Here is an 18339-nt window from a genome sequence, read left to right on the forward strand (position 1 = left end):
AAAAAAAAAAAAATAGAATAGGCCAAGCCATGTTACTGGGTTAAAATAAAGCCATATTTTTTGCTCCTTTCCATGAAACCCTTACTTGCCTCACTAACCCTGTTTTCTTTTCACACATGTTATGCAAATATTAATGTTATTCATTATCTTTTAAGTATCTGTGTTGAGCCTGCTGAAGTCATCCTGCACCCACCTGGGCTGCTGCTAAAGCTCATACCATTAGCTTCACAGAGCAAAACATGGAGGTGCCTAGATAAGCAATTCAGATACATCCATCACATCCTTTCAATGAATATCTGACTACAAGAGCTATCACATGTAGTCAGAGATAAAAGTACATTCCCTGATTAATACCTGTCAATCACTATGAAATTTCTGCTGACCTTTCTCTTTCTAGATTTCCTTCAGTTAATTCATGGCCACCATTTTTGGGCAGTACTGGCAACTCAGAGTCATGTTTACTGAGCTTCACAAATAAATGGATTGTGTTTCAAAAATAATAATAATAATAATAATAATAACAACGGCTGTCAGAGAACTTGAGGAATCTCACCCATTCGAATGAATTTGTGAACCTCAGCATTGAGGATGTTGAGTATGTGGCAGTAGGTTTGGGACAGTGATCAACTCCCTAAAGCCTCCCTCAATCCTCTCCTGACAACAGTGCTCTCCCTGGAAACCTTTTGAGAAAGTCTGAGTGCCCCATGTTTTCACTGAATGTAAATCGCTTGTCTGTGACTCTTGATCTTAGGTGTGCAGGAAGTCTCCTAGCACTTCATAGCACTTTTAGTTCTGGAGGCAGGTTTCATTAATTCTTAGTGCAACCCACCATTCTCTCCTAAGAGAGAATCTGAATTCAGTTGTGGGAGTGCACAGAACTCCCACACTTCAGCTACTGAGTTTCATGTCTGTCAAGTGATCTGATAATAAATTGGTCCCAGGAACCTCAGTTCAACAGAGTGAGGACAAAAAGAGAGGGTTATGGTTCAGAGTAGCTAAAAAGCTCAGGCTTTGAAAGTAACTCTCTCAGTAACAGTAGGTTTTGGTAGTGTTTGTGTTACAAACGGTTTCTGACCCTTGTGAGATAGCATATTAATGCATCTTCTGCTTGATTGAGTCTGAATTCTGAGGAATAATGGTTTTGCTTCTTGCTTCTCAATTTGTTCTCCTCTACGTTCATCTTCTGAAGTCACAGTTGACCCTTTCCTTCATCCAATAGGAGGGAGACAATTTGCTGCAATATTTCTGCCATGATCTTACTAAGGTTTCCTTAAATACATTTTTCCTTCCTGTTTGAAGATTGTTCTGTTGACTGAGTGTGACCAGACATGAGTCTTAACAGGGCAAGAATACTGATGTGGAGACCAAGAGGCATTCTTTTGTGCACAGGGAGCGTGTGGCATTTGAAATGCAAGGCCTTTTTGAAGACCTGATTGTAAAGGCTGACTCTATGTATAAGCAAAATATCTAACTACCTATAGTCCAATTTGAGAAATAGTAAAAGCAGCCCCTTTTGTTTCCTCCTTCCTTCAAGGAGAAAAAAACCCCCAAATCTCACCTAAATCAAAATAGTGCTCCATTATCGTCTGCAATAGCAACTGAGATTAGCTTCTCCTTTGGGGATAAGGAATTGAAGTGGCTGTTAAAGCATAAATCTATTATTTTGGAAGATCCAGGGACATTGTTTGGTACTTGAACTGATTTCATCACTGTAATCCAGTCCCTGAACTTGCTCTGGAGAATCAATAGTCTTCTGGTAGGACTGCGACAGGTGTCTTAATTTTAAAAAGCAGTTGAAGAGTTATGAAGTGTGAGTGGTTTAACAGCTATTTAGCATTTCAGAGCACAGTGAAAATGGTAGTAATTATGATGATGCCTACAGTAAGCCAAGCTGTCCACAGTGTGATTATATCAGCCTTCACTTCAGAATTTTCTCAGTCTTCCTTTCCCACGCCCATCTTTCTTCTTTAAGCTCTTGCGTTCCTTGCTTCCTGACTCCCTAACCCCAGATATCTTGTTTTCCTTTATCTCTCCAGCATCTCAGCTGCACTTTCCTTCTTTTTTGGTTCAGTTGCAAATTATCCCCTCTCCTTTCCTCCTATCATTATCCCCTGTTCTCTAAGGTGGTTATGATATAAACTGGTGTACATTTAAACACTTGCTTTATTTATTGGATGAAGTTGTATTCCATGTTCAGAATCTACAAATCAGATTAGATGATTAGCTTTTCATTTCTCTGTCAGAACTATTCTAAAATCAGTGTAGTCCTAAATTCATCATTTCTTCTCCCACTCTAGATTAGTGATCCTTGGTGGAAGAAACGATTTCTAGTTAGGAATTATTATTGGTCATTGAAGCAGCAGCACAAAACTTAGCTAAACAATTAAGAGTACTAGGACATATATGTTATGATGGCATAGGAAAGTAATTGGAAGTGTTTTTGAAGGTCAATACTCCTGAATTTAGGCAGTTCTGTGGGAGGTCAGTTGTGGAGATGGGAGAATTGAAGACCAAGTTTAGAGCCAAGACAGGCCTCTGGAAAGGAGTCCCAAAGGGTGGAGAAGACAGAATGGGAATGGAAGATCCTAAAGTTAAACTAATCTAAGGTCTTGGATGTATAGTTTTGCTTAAGCTAGGGGTCTGCACCTGACTACAGTTGCAGTTGGGGTGGGGAGAGGAGTAATCTTTTGTGAAAATCATGAGTAAAGTGACTGTTACATCATTGGCAAAGCTTCTAGCAGAAGTCAGTTAGTGAGTAACTTCTTGGCATCTGCATCCAAGTAAATTTTAAACATCTAGCCATAGCACAGAAACAGAATTCTTTCTTTACAATTTTATTTACAAAATGTATTAAAACTTTGTACAATACCTCATGGCAATGAGGCTCTGTAATTTATGCCCACACATGCAATTTACCCTTTAATAGCCATTAGTTTGCTTGGCAATTTTTCTGTTCACTGAAGTACAGCTTTAACACAAAAAGAAAAGAATTGGAAAAAAAAATCCTCAAGTGACTACTGCCAAACTCCCATAGCTTGAAGTTAGTAGCAGAAATTTGAAGCAATCAACGTTTTTTTTAAACATGCAAGTTTTTAAAAAAATAACAAACCAATTTACCCGCCTCTTCATCTCAGTGAAGTTTCCTCTCTGAAAAACTGATTTGAGTTAATAAACATACATTTTTCTTTATACAGTGCCTATGAAAACGTTTGTGTGTAGGTTGGTTGGTTTGTTTTATACAACTTCGTGTTCACACAGCGTGAGCTTCCGCGCTGGGACATTATAGCATTTATAAGTTGAAAATCACAGTTTCATGAAAACAAAACAAAACAAAAACACAACAGCTTTCTTTTTTTGTTCAATACCATTTGAAATTTGACAAGTGAGTTGTTTGCTTATGACACCATTTTTGGAATGAAAGTTTATATTACACTTTTCTGGAAACATTTCGTTGGAACGATACTTCTTCCTTTCTTTTCTGAAGACAAGAGCAAATATGCAGCGAGTCAACTAAGCATCTAAGGGTCACACTTGGGAAATGAATGCGAGCTCCTAGTTTTTGCAGTCTGGAAACTTCCCAATGCATGTTACTGATGAGAGAAAACTACTGAACTACAGGAAGCATACGTCGCTATATAGGAGGTAATTAGTGAGTGGAGACTATTTCTTCGGACTGTTCTGATGATGCCAACGGCAGATATGCAGTTAGTTACTTGATAGCCCATGGAGCAGTGGAGCGATCTGAGAGAGTCAATAGAGAGACTGCTCCAAGCAAGGATCTGGAAATGATGCTGAGGCCCTCAGATTAGCAGTAGGTTTGGGAATGCATTTTAGTCTTTGCAAACTAGAAAAGGACACATGCAGTCCGATGGAGAGCCATGGGCGGTAGCAGGCAACAGCTAGTAGGACAGACCTAGCAAGAGTAAAGTCAGACTGAGAACTGTGGTCTGAACCTGCTATCCCGCCTTGCAATGCAGTCCTGTCTCCGTGGTGTACACTTGAAAGGCATACTTAGCAGAGAAAGCCGAGCTAAACACAGTGTTGTTTCTGAGATACTCTAAACACATCTGGGAGTATAGGCAGCATTTCCCTCACCTCAATGCTAGATACTCAGCTCTATTGACTTAAAATGCACACTGAAGCAAGAAAAACAGATCTGTGAGCTGAAATTCCAGGCTCCTTGGAAAACCCCGGGATCCACTTTAGGAAAGCACCAAGAGGTATCCTGATAGTGCCCCGTCCCTTGCTACACACAAAGTCAATTTCGAAAGCTCTGTAAATCCCTTCATTGAGTGGAAAGTTATCAAAGTGTTTTCACAAAACCATTTCGAGAACACAGAGAAGTCACTGTTTAGTCCCTTTTCCAAAGTGTTTGAATTTTCTTAAGTGTTGCATTTACATTCTAAAGATATACACATTTCAGCAACATTGAAAGGAAATAGGGTGCACAGAACATCACCACCAACAGGAAATACCAAAAACATCTGGTCAGCAGATCCTAGAAGAAATGCCAGTCCGTCTTCCCAAACATTGGGAGACAGATTTTTTCTTTTTAATCAGGAAGAATTAATTCTTTTAGCTTAGATGGGCCTCTTTGCTGAATTGGAATTTAAATTTGTGTGTGTGTGTGTGTGTGTGTGTGTATTAAAGAACATGGTGTTTGTATACTCTGCAGTGGTATCAAAGAATGGCTTTTGTTGGATTGACTTAATAAGATTTTTTTTTTTTTCGCATACTGGAATCTTGCATGTCCATTTTTTGTTGGTTTTTGTTTTAATTATTTTTTTTCAAGCAAAGCAAAAAAGATTTCAATGATGGTTTGCATTGTCGCAAGTCTCAGAGTGTTCCATAAGGCACTGAAGGAAAAAAAAATCAGTTTTTCCTATTGAAAGGTCATTGCACCATCAGCAATATTCGTGTCATGCCCGACACCAAGGAGAGTGAAATCTGGCTCAGGATCCTTGAAGCAGCCACGTTTTCGGTGATTTCCTCTCATCACATGCCTCCAGTGGGAAGGGATCTGCAAAGGCAAGGGGATATTTAAAATTGAAGGAGCCTCCTATTAGGAATTGAGAAGTTTATAATGGCTCAGTCTATCTTGGACAAAACTATGGCTGTTTTCTGAAATTGGCATTTCTGGGGTTGCACCTCATTTATTTGACTGACTTTAGGTGACAGGTCTGGTTACATTCTCTACTATATGTATTGTACTAAGGAATATGCAGGTGTTGCATGCAGTTTAATTCAAGGTTTTAATCACTTATGATGTAGGTATACCAGAAAGTTTCCATGGCATTTTAATACAGATATTCACGAGAACTAAAAGAGTGTATTCTGATTGCAGAACCTGTGACAAAGAATTGTTCACCCAGGACAGAGGGTAAACAGTGTTCTATGGCTTACTGAATTGAAATCCATTTTAACTGTGAGAAGAAAATATTTTGCTTATTGCTAGAAAGGTGAGCAATTGTTTCTCTTAATACCTACAACCTTAGTTATTAAAGTCTGAAAATAGCACTGGGACTTTAAAGAGACAGCAGATTCCAGGAAGAGGCCAGAGCAGTGATACCCATGAAGGGGACTTGGCATCAATGAGGTCTTTGCCCTGACATATAGGCCTGATTGAAATGCTGATAGTGTCTTCTTTTTGGAGGCACTAACTAGTGCAGGGGATTCATTTGCCCCTGACTCTGAATACTGTAGGACACTTTCTTACCTCCTCTTCAAGTTTACATCCTCTCTTTATCCTTTCATTCTACACTAATGAAACATTTCTTTTTCTTCTAATCTAACACTGAATTGTATCCCAAAAGAATGACAAAATTATGATCTGCCACTGGCCCTGGAGTAAAAGTATCTGTAAGAAGAATTTCCAATATGTACCTGAAGGCCAAAAGCATCCAAGGAGGGTAGAATAAGACTAACATGAAAGTAGACAAACCTCTTCCTTGTCACCCCTAAGTCCTAAGTCATATCTATCACAGAAGCTTGGAGAAGTTTCGTATCTGGCAGAAAGATCAAAGTCTCCTCCTGTCTCCCCAGTGGGCATGGGACATCACTAACTAGCGGTATGACTTTGGGAAAGGATCCCAACCTCTCAGTGCCTCTGTTTCCTGCTTTCAAACGGGGTCAAATGAACTATTATCACTGAGGTAAAAGTCCCTTGGGAGAAAGAACATCATCACCTTGGTTATCCAGAATGCTTTTTTTTTTTCTATTTAACATAAAGTGAATTCTTTTAAGCAGAAAAATGTCTCCAGTAAGCATGCCTATGCATAGGCTTCCGAAGGAAAGTGGATCACTTTGAAAATGGGCTGCATCAACAAAGCTAATATTTTTAGGATGACTAAACAGAAAACTCCTGCAGGAAAAATGAAAATCTTTTCCCCTAACTTCAGGCATCTGGAGGTCTTGTAAAGGACAGAGATTTCAAAAATATTTTTGAAGAAACCAAAGAAGCCAGAAGTAGTTCTGAACTGCAATTAGGAAATTAGAAATAATTTCCTAAAACAATTAGCACAGTCAACCCTAGGGTGCAGTGAATCTGGAGCACTTGATGGGCAGTCACCTGCCAAGGCATGCTTGGGAGGATACACTTCCAGTGGCTGGTCAGTAACCCAGAGAGGCACCAGGTAGTCAAGAGGCTTTCTTCTCCCTAGTGGGAGCTAAACATGGTCTGAGACCAAGGCACATGTTCCCACAATAAGTCCAGTAATTCTGATGTGACTATCACCCATAGAAAATGAGAAACAACTCCCTCATCTTTCAAGGATACCCTTTTATTAACCAGATTTCACTAGATCATATTTTTGCAGGTGATTTGCCCTGAGTCATTTTTCCTGAACAATTACTGGTACTATAAACCCCCAAGGTGGGCTCTGATAATTAGTAATAGAAGTAAAATCTCAGGATACCTCTTGATGTCGGTGCCCCTGGATAGACCCTGACAGATTTAGGCCAACTCAGGTAATTGGAAGCCTAATAACTAGGTAACAAATTAGAAGTCACCAGGAGATATTCCAGACCTTCTTGAGAAATAAAAGATGAATGGGTGAAGATCTCACTCTTCACTTAACCAACATTCCCCTAATGTCACATCACCAAATTGGCTGAGGACAACAGAGAAGTTTCAAAGCAGCTTGCTTTATGCCTCTTGACTAACACAAGTGAGGTTTTCCTGGCGTCGTATGAGGCTTTTGCTTCTTGTCTGGAGACTTTGTACAGGCTTGGAGGACAGATTTGTTTGCAGACGCTCTTCCTAAGCCTTCTTTCACCCTGGAGATTGTTGCCACGGTGCTAGGTAATTGGGCTGTAACCACATTGGCATTGGAGTCTATTAAAATGTGACTGTTGCTTCAATTAGCCTAAATTTTGCTTCACAAAAGTGAATCAACTCAGATGAGTAAAGGAAAGCCAGAAGTTGTGGCATATTAGTTTCTGAGATTTTCCCCTCAGGTTTGATGTTCCAGGCCTCCACTTTTGGATGGCAACATTATGTCCTAACAAAGGTTTGCTGACACAGTTTCTTTCCTTTCATTTCCTTTGATTTCCTCCCTCCCTCCCTCCCTTCCCTCCTTCCTTTCCCTCCCTCCCTCCCTCCTTCCTTCCTTCCTTCCCTTTCTTTTTTCCCCTCCCTCCACCCTTCCTTCCTTCCCACCTTCCTTTCTTCCTCTTTCTTCTTATATCTCTATCACTCTTTCTCTTCCTCCCTCTTTTCTTCCTTCCTTTCTTTTATTAAGTTACATTCTCTGAGATTATTTCCTCTAGAATCTTTCTACTCCTGGGACCAGCAGCATCTGCATGACCTGGGAGTTTGTGAGAAATGTAGATCCTCAGGCCCCATCCCAGACCTGCTGGATCAGGATCTATATTTTTATAAGGTTCCCACATGAGTCACATGCACACTAATGTTTCATGAATACTGCTCTGGGGCTTTAACAAGAGTCTGAGGCTGTAGTAATTGGGTAGTAGAGACATAAATTCTCAGATGGAATAGTTGATAAAAAGAGTCTGGAGGTCATGTCACCCTGAGCCTTGATATAATCCTCAGAAAAATTCTTTCTGGGGAAAGTAGGAGTGATTGAATATTCAATCTTGTGTGGAGTGCATAAGGAATGGGGCATATGGAGGCTTGGTGAAGTTCCTCAAGACGTTTTTTGTGGACAAGTGGAACAGAAACTCAAGATCTGCTCTCCATTTGACAGGATCCCATTAGGATTTCAAGTTTCCTGGAGGACATCAGGCCATGGGTGGTTAGAAGTAGCATGGTTTAGCAAAGATATGGCTATAGGCAGAAGAAGGGCTGGGTTCTAGTCCCAGAACTGCCACTACCTAACTGTGTTGCCTTGAGTAAGTCACTTCATGGGCTGGGTCTTACTGATAACTGTCTGATCCATCTTATCTCAAATGAGCCAATAGATATGAGAGCACTTTGATGACTGCTACACAAATTTAAGGTGTATTATTTATTTGGATGCTAGCACCTCAAAATTTGGGATAATTAAGTTAGATTGAAATTGCTCATGTCTAGCAAGCATGTCTATGTGTCAGCTACAGAAAGAAAGTGGATCACTTTGAAAATGGATTATGAATCATGTATTGATATTATCCCATAAAAATGTATGCCCCAAATTGTAATGGGCCTATAGCACCTACTCAAGAGTGAAACATTTTAAGCACATTGAAACACTAAATGCTTGCATGCAAACAATGCAATTACAGATGAATCCATGTATTGTACATCCACCAATGCAATGGGAACACTGTCAGCAGATTGGTGCAGTGTGCTGAATATGTTGTGGCAAAAGGCAGGAAGAAAGAACAACCAGCAACTTCATTGGACAAAATGATGTTTTCCATGACCAAGACAAATGATTTATTTGAATGAAATATTATTTTAAAATTGGCTAAATGTAAATCCACAATGTGAACTATAAGAAGGCCAAAACACAAATGCAGCCGGGCACGGTGGTTCACGCCTGTAATCCCAGCACTTTGGGAGGCTGACGTGGGCAGATCACTTGAAGTCAAGAGTTGGAGACCAGCCTGGCCAACATGGTGAAACTCTGTCTCTACTAAAAATACAAAAAAATTAGCCGGGCATAGTGGCGCATGCCTGTAATCCCAGCTACTTGGGAGGCTGAGGCGGGAGAATTGCTTGAACCCGGGATGCAGAGGTTGCAATGAGCCGAGATCACACCACTGCACTCCAGTTTGGGTGATAGAGCAAAATTCTGCCTCAAAAACAAAACAAAACACCCCTAAAATCCCCCAAAACAAAACAACAACAACAACAAAAAACACAAATGCACTTGTAGAAATCTCAGCATATTGACATTTACTCATGAGGTCAAAATTGCCTAAAATAAGGGGTATGAAGTTGCTTATTGTTCTGTTCCACTTCAGATAGGCATTTTAGTGATGACAGATGCACTTTAAAGTAACAAGACTATATTCTTTTAAACAGGTCCAGAATAGAGACATTATTCAAATTCAAGCTTGCATTTGAACATGTCTGAATTATTGGTGGTGTTTGTAGTTGCCAGAGTCAAGGTGGCAACACTCAGCTTCATTGAAGTATGAATTAGGGCTTGGCTAGCAGCAGGGAGCCTAGACTGTCCTTTGATAGACACTTACCTGTGCACCAGTTCCAAGGAAGGGACAACAAAAGAACTCAAAGCTTAAGAAAATTTTCTCAGACTTACACAGTGTTTACTTAAAAGAATCACCTCTCCCTATGGAAGCGCTGTATTACTTGAAGTGGCAGTGTCTCACCTGTGTACCTAAACTTTTTTTTTTTTTTTTTTTTGAGACGGAGTCTCTCACTGTTGCCCAGGCTGGAGTGCAGTGGCACGATCTCCGCTCACTGCAAGCTCCGCCTCCCGAGTTCACACCATTCTCCTGCCTCAGCCACCCTCGAGAAGCTGGGACTACAGGCGCCCGCCGCTATGCCCGGCTAATTTTTTGTATTTTTAGTAGAGACGGGGTTTCACCGTGTTAGCCAGGATGGTCTTGATCTCCTGACCGCGTGATCTGCCCGCCTCAGCCTCCCAAAGTGCTGGGATTACAGGCGTGAGCCTCTGTGCCCTGCCCCTAATTTTAATATCTGTTCCAGAGCAGCTGCTTTCTCTACAGATGCACTGTCCAATACAATAACCACTGGCCATGTGTGACTACTGCACATTTGATATGTAACTAGTATAAGTCGAGATGTACCATAAGTATAAAATATACCCCAGATTTCCAAGATTAGCATGAAGAATGTAAAATTTCTCATTCTTTTTTTTATATTGAAAACATGTTGAAATGCTCATATTTTGGATATATTGGGTTAAATAAAATATATCACTAAAATTAATTTCACTTGTTTTACTTTTTAACATGTGACTACTAGAACATTTAAAATTGCACGCATGGCTCATGTATGTGGCTTGCATATGTTTTCTATTGAACAATGATGCTCTGGAGAATTGTTTTTCCTTTTGGGTCACAGACCACAATTTAATTACAACCATTCTATTAGAAAAGCACTACTGCCTGACAAGAAAGCACAACCATTGTTTTCAAAGAATCAAATGGTTGCAAAGAGACAATGGTTTAAACAATAAACCAAACTAAAAAAAAGAAAAATAAAAACAAAGAAAAAAAGAGATTGACATACAGTAATGTAAAGCTGATTAGTTTACTAGACCTTAACCGTACCCCTAGATCTTAACACTCTCTGTTCCATACACGTTGTAGCCTTCTCTGTATGTAGCATAATTCTGAGTGTTGGTGGCAGGAGCAGGCTTAAAGTTTTGGGTGTTCTTTGTGAGTTTCATGCGTTTGGACTCTGCCCGTGATTTGTAACAGAATTCTATCAAAGCCACCATCATGGCCAGCCCCAGACCTCCGACAAGTATATAGAAAACGCCTGCCACATTGCTCAGGCTCAGAGCGCTGGTCTTGTCCTAAGAGAAATGAACAACGTGATTAGATCTTGGAGAAAACAAAGGCAATGGAACATTATAATATATTACAACAGCATAGCGTAGTTCTAAATTGTAAAATAACTAAACATTGATGTAAGTGTTATGACTCAATTCTGGCAACTGGCTAATGTTTTGCAATGACCAGCAAGATGGTAGACTGTGCCTCTGTTGACAGTCTTGATCCTCACCTAAATTTCCTTTCACCTTGACTCCTTACATCCCTTAGTGCCTCAAATTGATGTTCAACAATTAATAAAACAGCACTGGCCATGGGAACAAAAGAGTAAACACAAGCATAATTTATTCCTCTGCCAGCCTGGATAAACACCATTTGCCAGAGTTGAGCTGTGACATAATCTCTATAAATGTAACACTCTTTTCATTTGGGAACTTGAAGCACTCTTTCCCCTCTCTGCCCCGCAACACCCCTTTCTCCCTTGCTCTCCCTGTGACAAACTTTGTGAACAACTAGTCTTTAAGATGCAACATGATAATATTAGAGGTTCCTGCTATTCTTATCTGAGGAGTTATTTTGCAAGGGTTTGCTTAAAAAGGGTTAATTCTCCTCTTTCCCCCAGTGACTGAGAAAATGCTCCCTTTGGAGATTGGCTGCTAAATCCTCATCCTAGTTAAAATCAGGGCAGCAAGTCTTTGTGTTGCTGGAACAAGGGCACAGCACAAAGAATTGGCTCCGTTCCATTTTCCTGAGAGTTTAAGGAAAGTGTCAGGAGGATCCATTGGGTCCTAGATTGGCTCCATACAAATCAGAAAGCTTTTCCAGGAGGCTGATGATTTTTTTAAAAATCCAGCTCATTTTAAACTTTTACTCCAGGGAATGTAGAGAATAATTTTTAAAAATGACACTTATTTGCTTTCTTTGTAACAAGGGGGAAAAGTTGAGGAAGCCGGTCAGTGACTTTCAGGTCAAACTGTGCAAATCCGACTAAGCTATCTGCCTGTATGAAAAAGCAAAAACTGAACTGCTGAAAAATGGAAAGAAAAAAGTTGGTGTCTTGAGCCCTACCTTGAGGTAGGACACACCAAGGGCCAGGAGTCTTTCTTTGAAAAAGAAATAAAATAAAATAGCATTTTGTAGTCTTTTTAGAGGGAATGTAACCATTTTGCTGCTGAATGTAATTGAATGGAATACCCAAATTGTTAAGCCAGTGAATTTTGAGCATCTTATTTAAGTGACAACACAGTGAACAGATGATGGCCATTGCTGACACTCAACACTCTGGTTCAGCTGGTCTTGGTATCATTTAAATAATTAAAAGTAAAGACAATATGACCATGTCCTTCTGATCCTATTTTCATAGAAGCCAGTCCTGTACTTGTTTACCTTAATAAAAGGTCCAATTGAAATTGAATTGCATTCAGAAACAGGGTGTGGGAATGCCTCATATTCACAACAACCTTGCAAATAGTCACTCTTTTAGGATGAATGACAGCTAGACAAGGAGTAATAATTTCTGTCACATATGAAATATTGGATTATCTCTTTAAGGAGGCTAGTGAGGCTATCTGCAAGGATGTTCCACAGTCCATTAGGAAATAGATCAATTTCTGGTAACCCTTCGTCTGCCATTAGATTTTTATATGTATGTGATATTTAACGGTGGGGTGGGGGGGAGGTCCTTTGACATAGCCCATGTCAGCTGTGACAAGAAGAATAGTTTCATGTTCCATGTATTATTTAAGTTTCACAAGAGTTCTAGAATTCCCTGATGTGGGATATAGAAAACCAGTAGCAAAATGGTTCATTGCACGGGGAAAATGAGTGGCATTTCATGAAATGAATTAACTGATACCACGATATTAGTCCAAAAAAAGGAAAGGCAAAAATCGAAACTAAAAAGAACTGTCTTAGGGGAGCGAAGGGGGGCAGGAAGGAGGCGGGGAAGAGTGTTTCATGCTTATCAATGTGATGTTATCCCGACAATGTATACCCTTAAGGAGCATGCGACTAAATTTTAAAAGTATTACGTACAGAGATTCAAATGACACCTTTGGAAGAGAGAAGTGTGACAGACTTAATGAGATTCGAGATCCAAATTAATGCTGAACTCAATACAACAGCAGCTGGCAGGAGGCTAATCATTCTGCTTACAGAGACCAGTCTTTGTTATTTATTCGTTTGACTGTTTTCAGATGGGATCGACATAATATATTAATAACCAAATGCATTTATAACTACAAAGTCTCTGACACTGTAAGAGGTTAAGAAAAAGTACTGTCACAAATAAATCTTTTTTTTTTTTTTGGTTGTTGTTGTTACTGTTGTTATATTTTCTCTTTGAACTTTTGAAATGTGAAATACAGTAAAACCCCCTTATAACACAGCTTATTATTTTATAACTTTGGAAATGCAATAGACCAGATTGAGTTTCCTAATCATAATAACAGTTCTATAGAGTCAACAATTGATGTCACATGGCAGGCCTCTGAGGCTGGCATTTGTCTTATCCCTTTAGCGCTGTTGTTATAAAGGGGTCCCACTGTGTCAGGGAGTGTGTGTTGGGAAGGAAAGCCGTTTTAGGATAGAAAATAAACAGTGGGTCAAAATGTGATTGCTAATCAGTACAAAAAGACCTTCAGCGACTGACCTTACTCCCGGAGTCCTTGGCTCCACATTCCCCCTTATCGTACCACCATTTGTTTTTCAGCTTGTCTAAGATGCCTTGTTCACTGAGTTTCAATACTGCAAGGTTTACAGGCGTTCTTCACGTGGGAAATAACATAAATAACATTATATTATGTTATTTTATGTTATTCAAGCTTCAAACTACTTTAAAACTATAGAAAGCGATAAAGCAGGGGGCCCTGGCCACAGAGTAATTTTAGACACTGCAGGCAACCTGAGCATTACCTTATAAAAAGTTAACACTACAGCAACGCTATATTTACCAGGGCCTGCCCATATCGCTTTGAGTAATCGGCACACACTGTTAAATAATGAGGATAGAAAAAAAGGCACTCCTCAGATAGGCTGTGTGTGGTGAGGAGGGTCTCCCCTCAGGTGACAATCGTCGGCGGCAGCTTGCAGCAGGTTTGTGAAGGAGGTGTGTTAAGTTTGATCTAACTGGGTGTCTTGTTGTACTTCCAGACAGAAAGCAAATTTTATGGAGGAGTCGGGAAAAGGACAGACCCAGAAGGGGAAGTGTTTCCATATTGTGGACCAAGACAAATGGGTAAATCCGAACAGAATTGAAAATAGATTCTACATAAATAACATGCCTTCTAATTAATTGTCCTTCATCACACAAGTCTGTTGCCCAGCTGAAAATGATCTTGGAAAGAACTGTACTACATATGTGTCCTTACTCCACAAACACATAGTCTAAATTCTTTTGGACATACTGGTCTTAGTATTAAAGGTATATTGTGGACCTCCGTTTTGGATAAGGGGAGTATTCTCAACAATGTAAAAACTGGTCTACAAATTGTTTTTGAGTTACTGATTGGCTGTCCCTCTGATATGGCCATATGTCTGTGGTCAACTTAGATCACCAGAGGGCAAACCAGATTGTTTCAAAATAGATTACTAATATGGCAGGACCTAAACCAGCAAAATGACTCTGCCACTATTGGGTAATGCTGTAGAGAAATAGTTTAATTGTTCTAGTAAGATAAGACTTCCTCAACTAAGAGGCTAGTACATATCCCCAGGAGGCCAGGCCACTGCTCCTTAGTCCTTTACTGCTTAAAAATATAAGGACTGCATTCAAAGCCACTGGGCAAGTGCCTGAAACCCTACTGGTTCTAGGATAAAGATTTTCTCCCTTATAAATGTCTTCAGCTATAAAATGGGAAAAATGACCTTTATCCTGCCTTCTTTCTAGAGCTACTAGATTTTAAATGAAGAAACTTTAATGACTTTGGATAAAAAATGCACCATGTAGAGAGGGTGGCATAATTCTGAGGCAATAAACTGTGTGTTCACATTCATGGGAGCAATATTGCCAAATATTAGTGCATGTTGGTCTGAATGTCACTAACTTAAAAAGAGGAAAGCAGAAAATGTATGGAACTGTGAACATGCCGTAAAAATTTCTTAGCCTATTTTGGATAAGTTGAACCCACTAACATATCCAGTCACTAATAAGACTTGCTATAGTCACAGAGATCTGGTCTCTATCATACAAAGTCCCCAAACCTATTTTCTTTCTTCCCCCATTTGCTATTTAAAACAGAGGGGCCACTTTATCTTCAGATATTCTGAGGAAGACATAGTCATTTAAAAATAATGCAATTTCAGAGTACTTGTGGTTTGAATAAGTATAAATCTTTAGTGTCAGGGAGTTAACTTTCTTGGTTGGCGTAGGGCCTGGCAGCCAGAATATTTGGAGTTTGTATCTCACCAAGAAATTCAGATCCTTTTATACTCTAAACAAGTTCCTTCATCCAATGCTCGGAACCCCAGGTTTCTCAAATGCTAACCAATTGCTTGGAATGCAAAACAACAAAAATATACTCAGATAAAACTTTGAGCCTCTTTAAGATATTATTGGCAGTGAAAGTTAAGCCAGGCTTTCAAATGACAGGCAGGCCATTGATGGCCTTGAGTTTAGTGTTGGCGTTGCCTTCTCCCCTATTCTCCACCGTCTGATGCTCTTCTCGCTCTTCCTCTCCCCTGTTGTTGTCTCATCACTACCACTTCTCCTGCAATGCTGTGCCTTAAGCCAGGCACTGGCACCAGGCTCAGCAATGTGGCAATTAGCTCAGGATATAGGGGAAGATGCTTTCCAATGGCATATGAGTGACTGGGCTCATCAGGACCACAGGAGAAACTACAAAGCAAATTCTTCCTCCTTTCTGTGCTTCCTCTTTTCTTATTGCAAAGGGCCCAGTGTCCTCATACTGCTACCTGACTAAGCCCTTACCTGGTCCTGTCCTCCCTCCAGGTAATATGTTCTTCAAATTACGTCATTCATTTTCTTCAGTACTGCTGCTCACCAGATCTTAGGAACAGAGCAGTCTCTGTTCCTTAGGTACTCACACTAAGGTCTAATAGGGAGATTTCACTGCCCCTAGAGATCCTAGTTTCAAAAGAAATTTATCAACCCTTAAGTGAACTGCATTCATAAAAGTGTGGCATGTCAGTTTAGAGTAGTTGTTCTCAAAGTGTGGTCCAGGAACCCCTGGAGGATCCCTGAACCCCTTTCATCAAAAGATCTGTGAGGTCAAAACTATTTTTATAATAATACTAAGTGTCCTTCTCACTATTATTCCTTCTTGATATACAGTGGAGTTTCCTGAAGGCCATATGATGGGTGAAATTATAATAGATTGATTGAAGAAGTAGAAATGAGAATCCCATTCTCTATATTATGCTGGATATTAAAGAGATTTACAGAAATATAGACAGTGCCATTCTTCTCACTATTCTTTTTATTGTTTTAGAAAAATAGTTATTTTTCATAAAAGTATATGATTTATGTTAGCATATATTGGGTTTATTATTTTTAAAAATGAATCAATGAATTCATGAAATTTTTTTCAGTTTTAATTTCTGATGTGGTAAATATGAACAGATGTAACACACATAAAGAAAATCTATTTGGGGTTCTTAATCATTTTTAAGAGTGTAGAGAGGTCCTGGGACAAAGCATTTCAGAAACACAGGTTTTGGAGGAGGGAAGGCTATTCCTGTGCTAGGGGTCCATGCTGGGCTGCCACTGTCCACTCTTGCCAAAACCCAGGCTCAGTACATCGGTGACTTAGCATCCTACTTCTGAACAATGGCTTATCCCTGCCTTAGGCCATCTAGTGGCTTCCACGAACTGGCTCTTCACTCCCATGGCCTACACCATTACAGTGTAGGTTACTTTAGAACAACAGTTTTAAACTGTTAACTGCTCTTCACTCCCATGGCCTACACGGTAACTGCTCTTCACTCCCATGAAGTAACTGCTCTTCACTCCCATGGCCTACACCATTACAGTGTAACTGCTCTTCACTCCCATGGCCTACACCATTACAGTGTAGGTTACTTTAGAACAACAGTTTTCAACCAGAGGCCATTTTGTCCTCCAGGGGACATTTGGCAATGTCTGGAGTCATTTTTTGTTGTCACACCTAGGTAGGGGCTAGGGGATGCTACAGGCATCCAGTCAGGAGAGGCCAGGGATGCTGCTAAATATCCTACAATGTACAGGACAACCCCCACAACAAAGAATTATTTGGCACCAAATGTCGGTAGTGCCAAAGTTGAGAAATCCTGCCTTTGAGTATCCAGACCTCCTGTGAGATACCATAGGACTTTAGAGAATTTTGACAAATGACCTACTGTTAGAAGTTTAGCCTTGGATCAGAAAATTAATCACAGGGTTTATGAAACCTGGCGGGGAACCAATGTGCTTTTGGGAACTTCTAAATAAAAATGAGGGAGAAAAACAAACATTTCAAGCAGCAGCACAGCCAACAAGCATAAAAGCTGTAATCAGAAATCACAGATAATACCACTTAACAAGGTTACAATAGATGCCAAGAAAAGAAAGTACTTTAAAATCCAAATCTCCTAGAACTCTATGTTGCTGTGGGGTAGACTAAATTTCTGAGATGGCAGAGGAAAACTGCTTTTGTCCACATAGTTTTCTTTCTTACTGTACCTTATTAGATGTGTTATCTAGCCCAATCCTAACCAACTGAAGGTACTGACACCCTCTCCCCAACACACACACACACACACACACTCACACACACACACACACACTCTTACACATTGGTATTTTGAAGGAAGTGGAAATAGTTGGGCATTTGATCATTTTGAATGTCATTTTCTCCATGAAGCTATTTTTGCTCTTCAATGTTTTCTGTCTCCTCAATCACTTCTACCTTGCCTTATTATTTATGCCTATGTCTTATGTCTCCCACTACACTGTGTGCTTCTCAAGGGCAGGGAACATGGCTTGTGTATTTGTATCTCCATTTAGGATATCTTTCTTAATAAATACTTGTCAAATCAATAACTCTTTTAGCATTTTGTTTTTCAACCTAGTATATTTACATACTTATTATTATGATTATAATTATTGGTCAGGTTTCATGATCACCCTAAGAAGGTAGATTTATGGTGTCTATTTAATACATAAAGAAATTGAGGCACACATACGTTAAGCAATTTGCACAAGCCTCTGCAGCAACTTATGGGGCAGGTCAAAAGGCCGATTAATATACATTGAGCTGTGTTCTGTACATTCTCCAATGGAATACACAAAAGGGTAGCATCCCTCTTTATTTTTGCTCTTCAGGCTTAGATATTTGTGATGATTTTATTTTCCTTTAGGGACCCCCATACTCCAAATAACTATCAATCTAGCAAGGGCATATTTTGCAGCTGGGGCCTTTTACTGTGGTGCAGCAATAT

General features: G+C 39.8%; 1 protein-coding gene across 2 annotated transcripts in view; it reads right to left on the reverse strand.

Moving 5' to 3' along the window:
- Positions 1-2818: 2818 nt before the first annotated feature.
- The window catches only part of GRIA3 (glutamate ionotropic receptor AMPA type subunit 3), a 310602-nt gene continuing 295081 nt past the window's right edge, over positions 2819-18339 (reverse strand). The window contains exons 14-16 of one of the 2 annotated variants that reach the window (XM_023202309.2): positions 13577-13691; positions 10702-10949; positions 2819-5020 (exon numbers count right to left, since the gene is read on the reverse strand). In XM_023202309.2, the coding sequence (XP_023058077.1) occupies positions 10704-10949; positions 13577-13691 (361 nt within the window). In that variant the 3' untranslated portion in view covers positions 2819-5020; positions 10702-10703. The remainder of the gene's footprint in view (positions 5021-10701; positions 10950-13576; positions 13692-18339) is intronic. The other variant, XM_023202310.1, reaches the window with a different exon arrangement.

This window comes from Piliocolobus tephrosceles, chromosome 12 (genome assembly GCF_002776525.5).
Source record: "Piliocolobus tephrosceles isolate RC106 chromosome 12, ASM277652v3, whole genome shotgun sequence".
NCBI classification, from domain to species: domain Eukaryota; kingdom Metazoa; phylum Chordata; class Mammalia; order Primates; family Cercopithecidae; genus Piliocolobus; species Piliocolobus tephrosceles.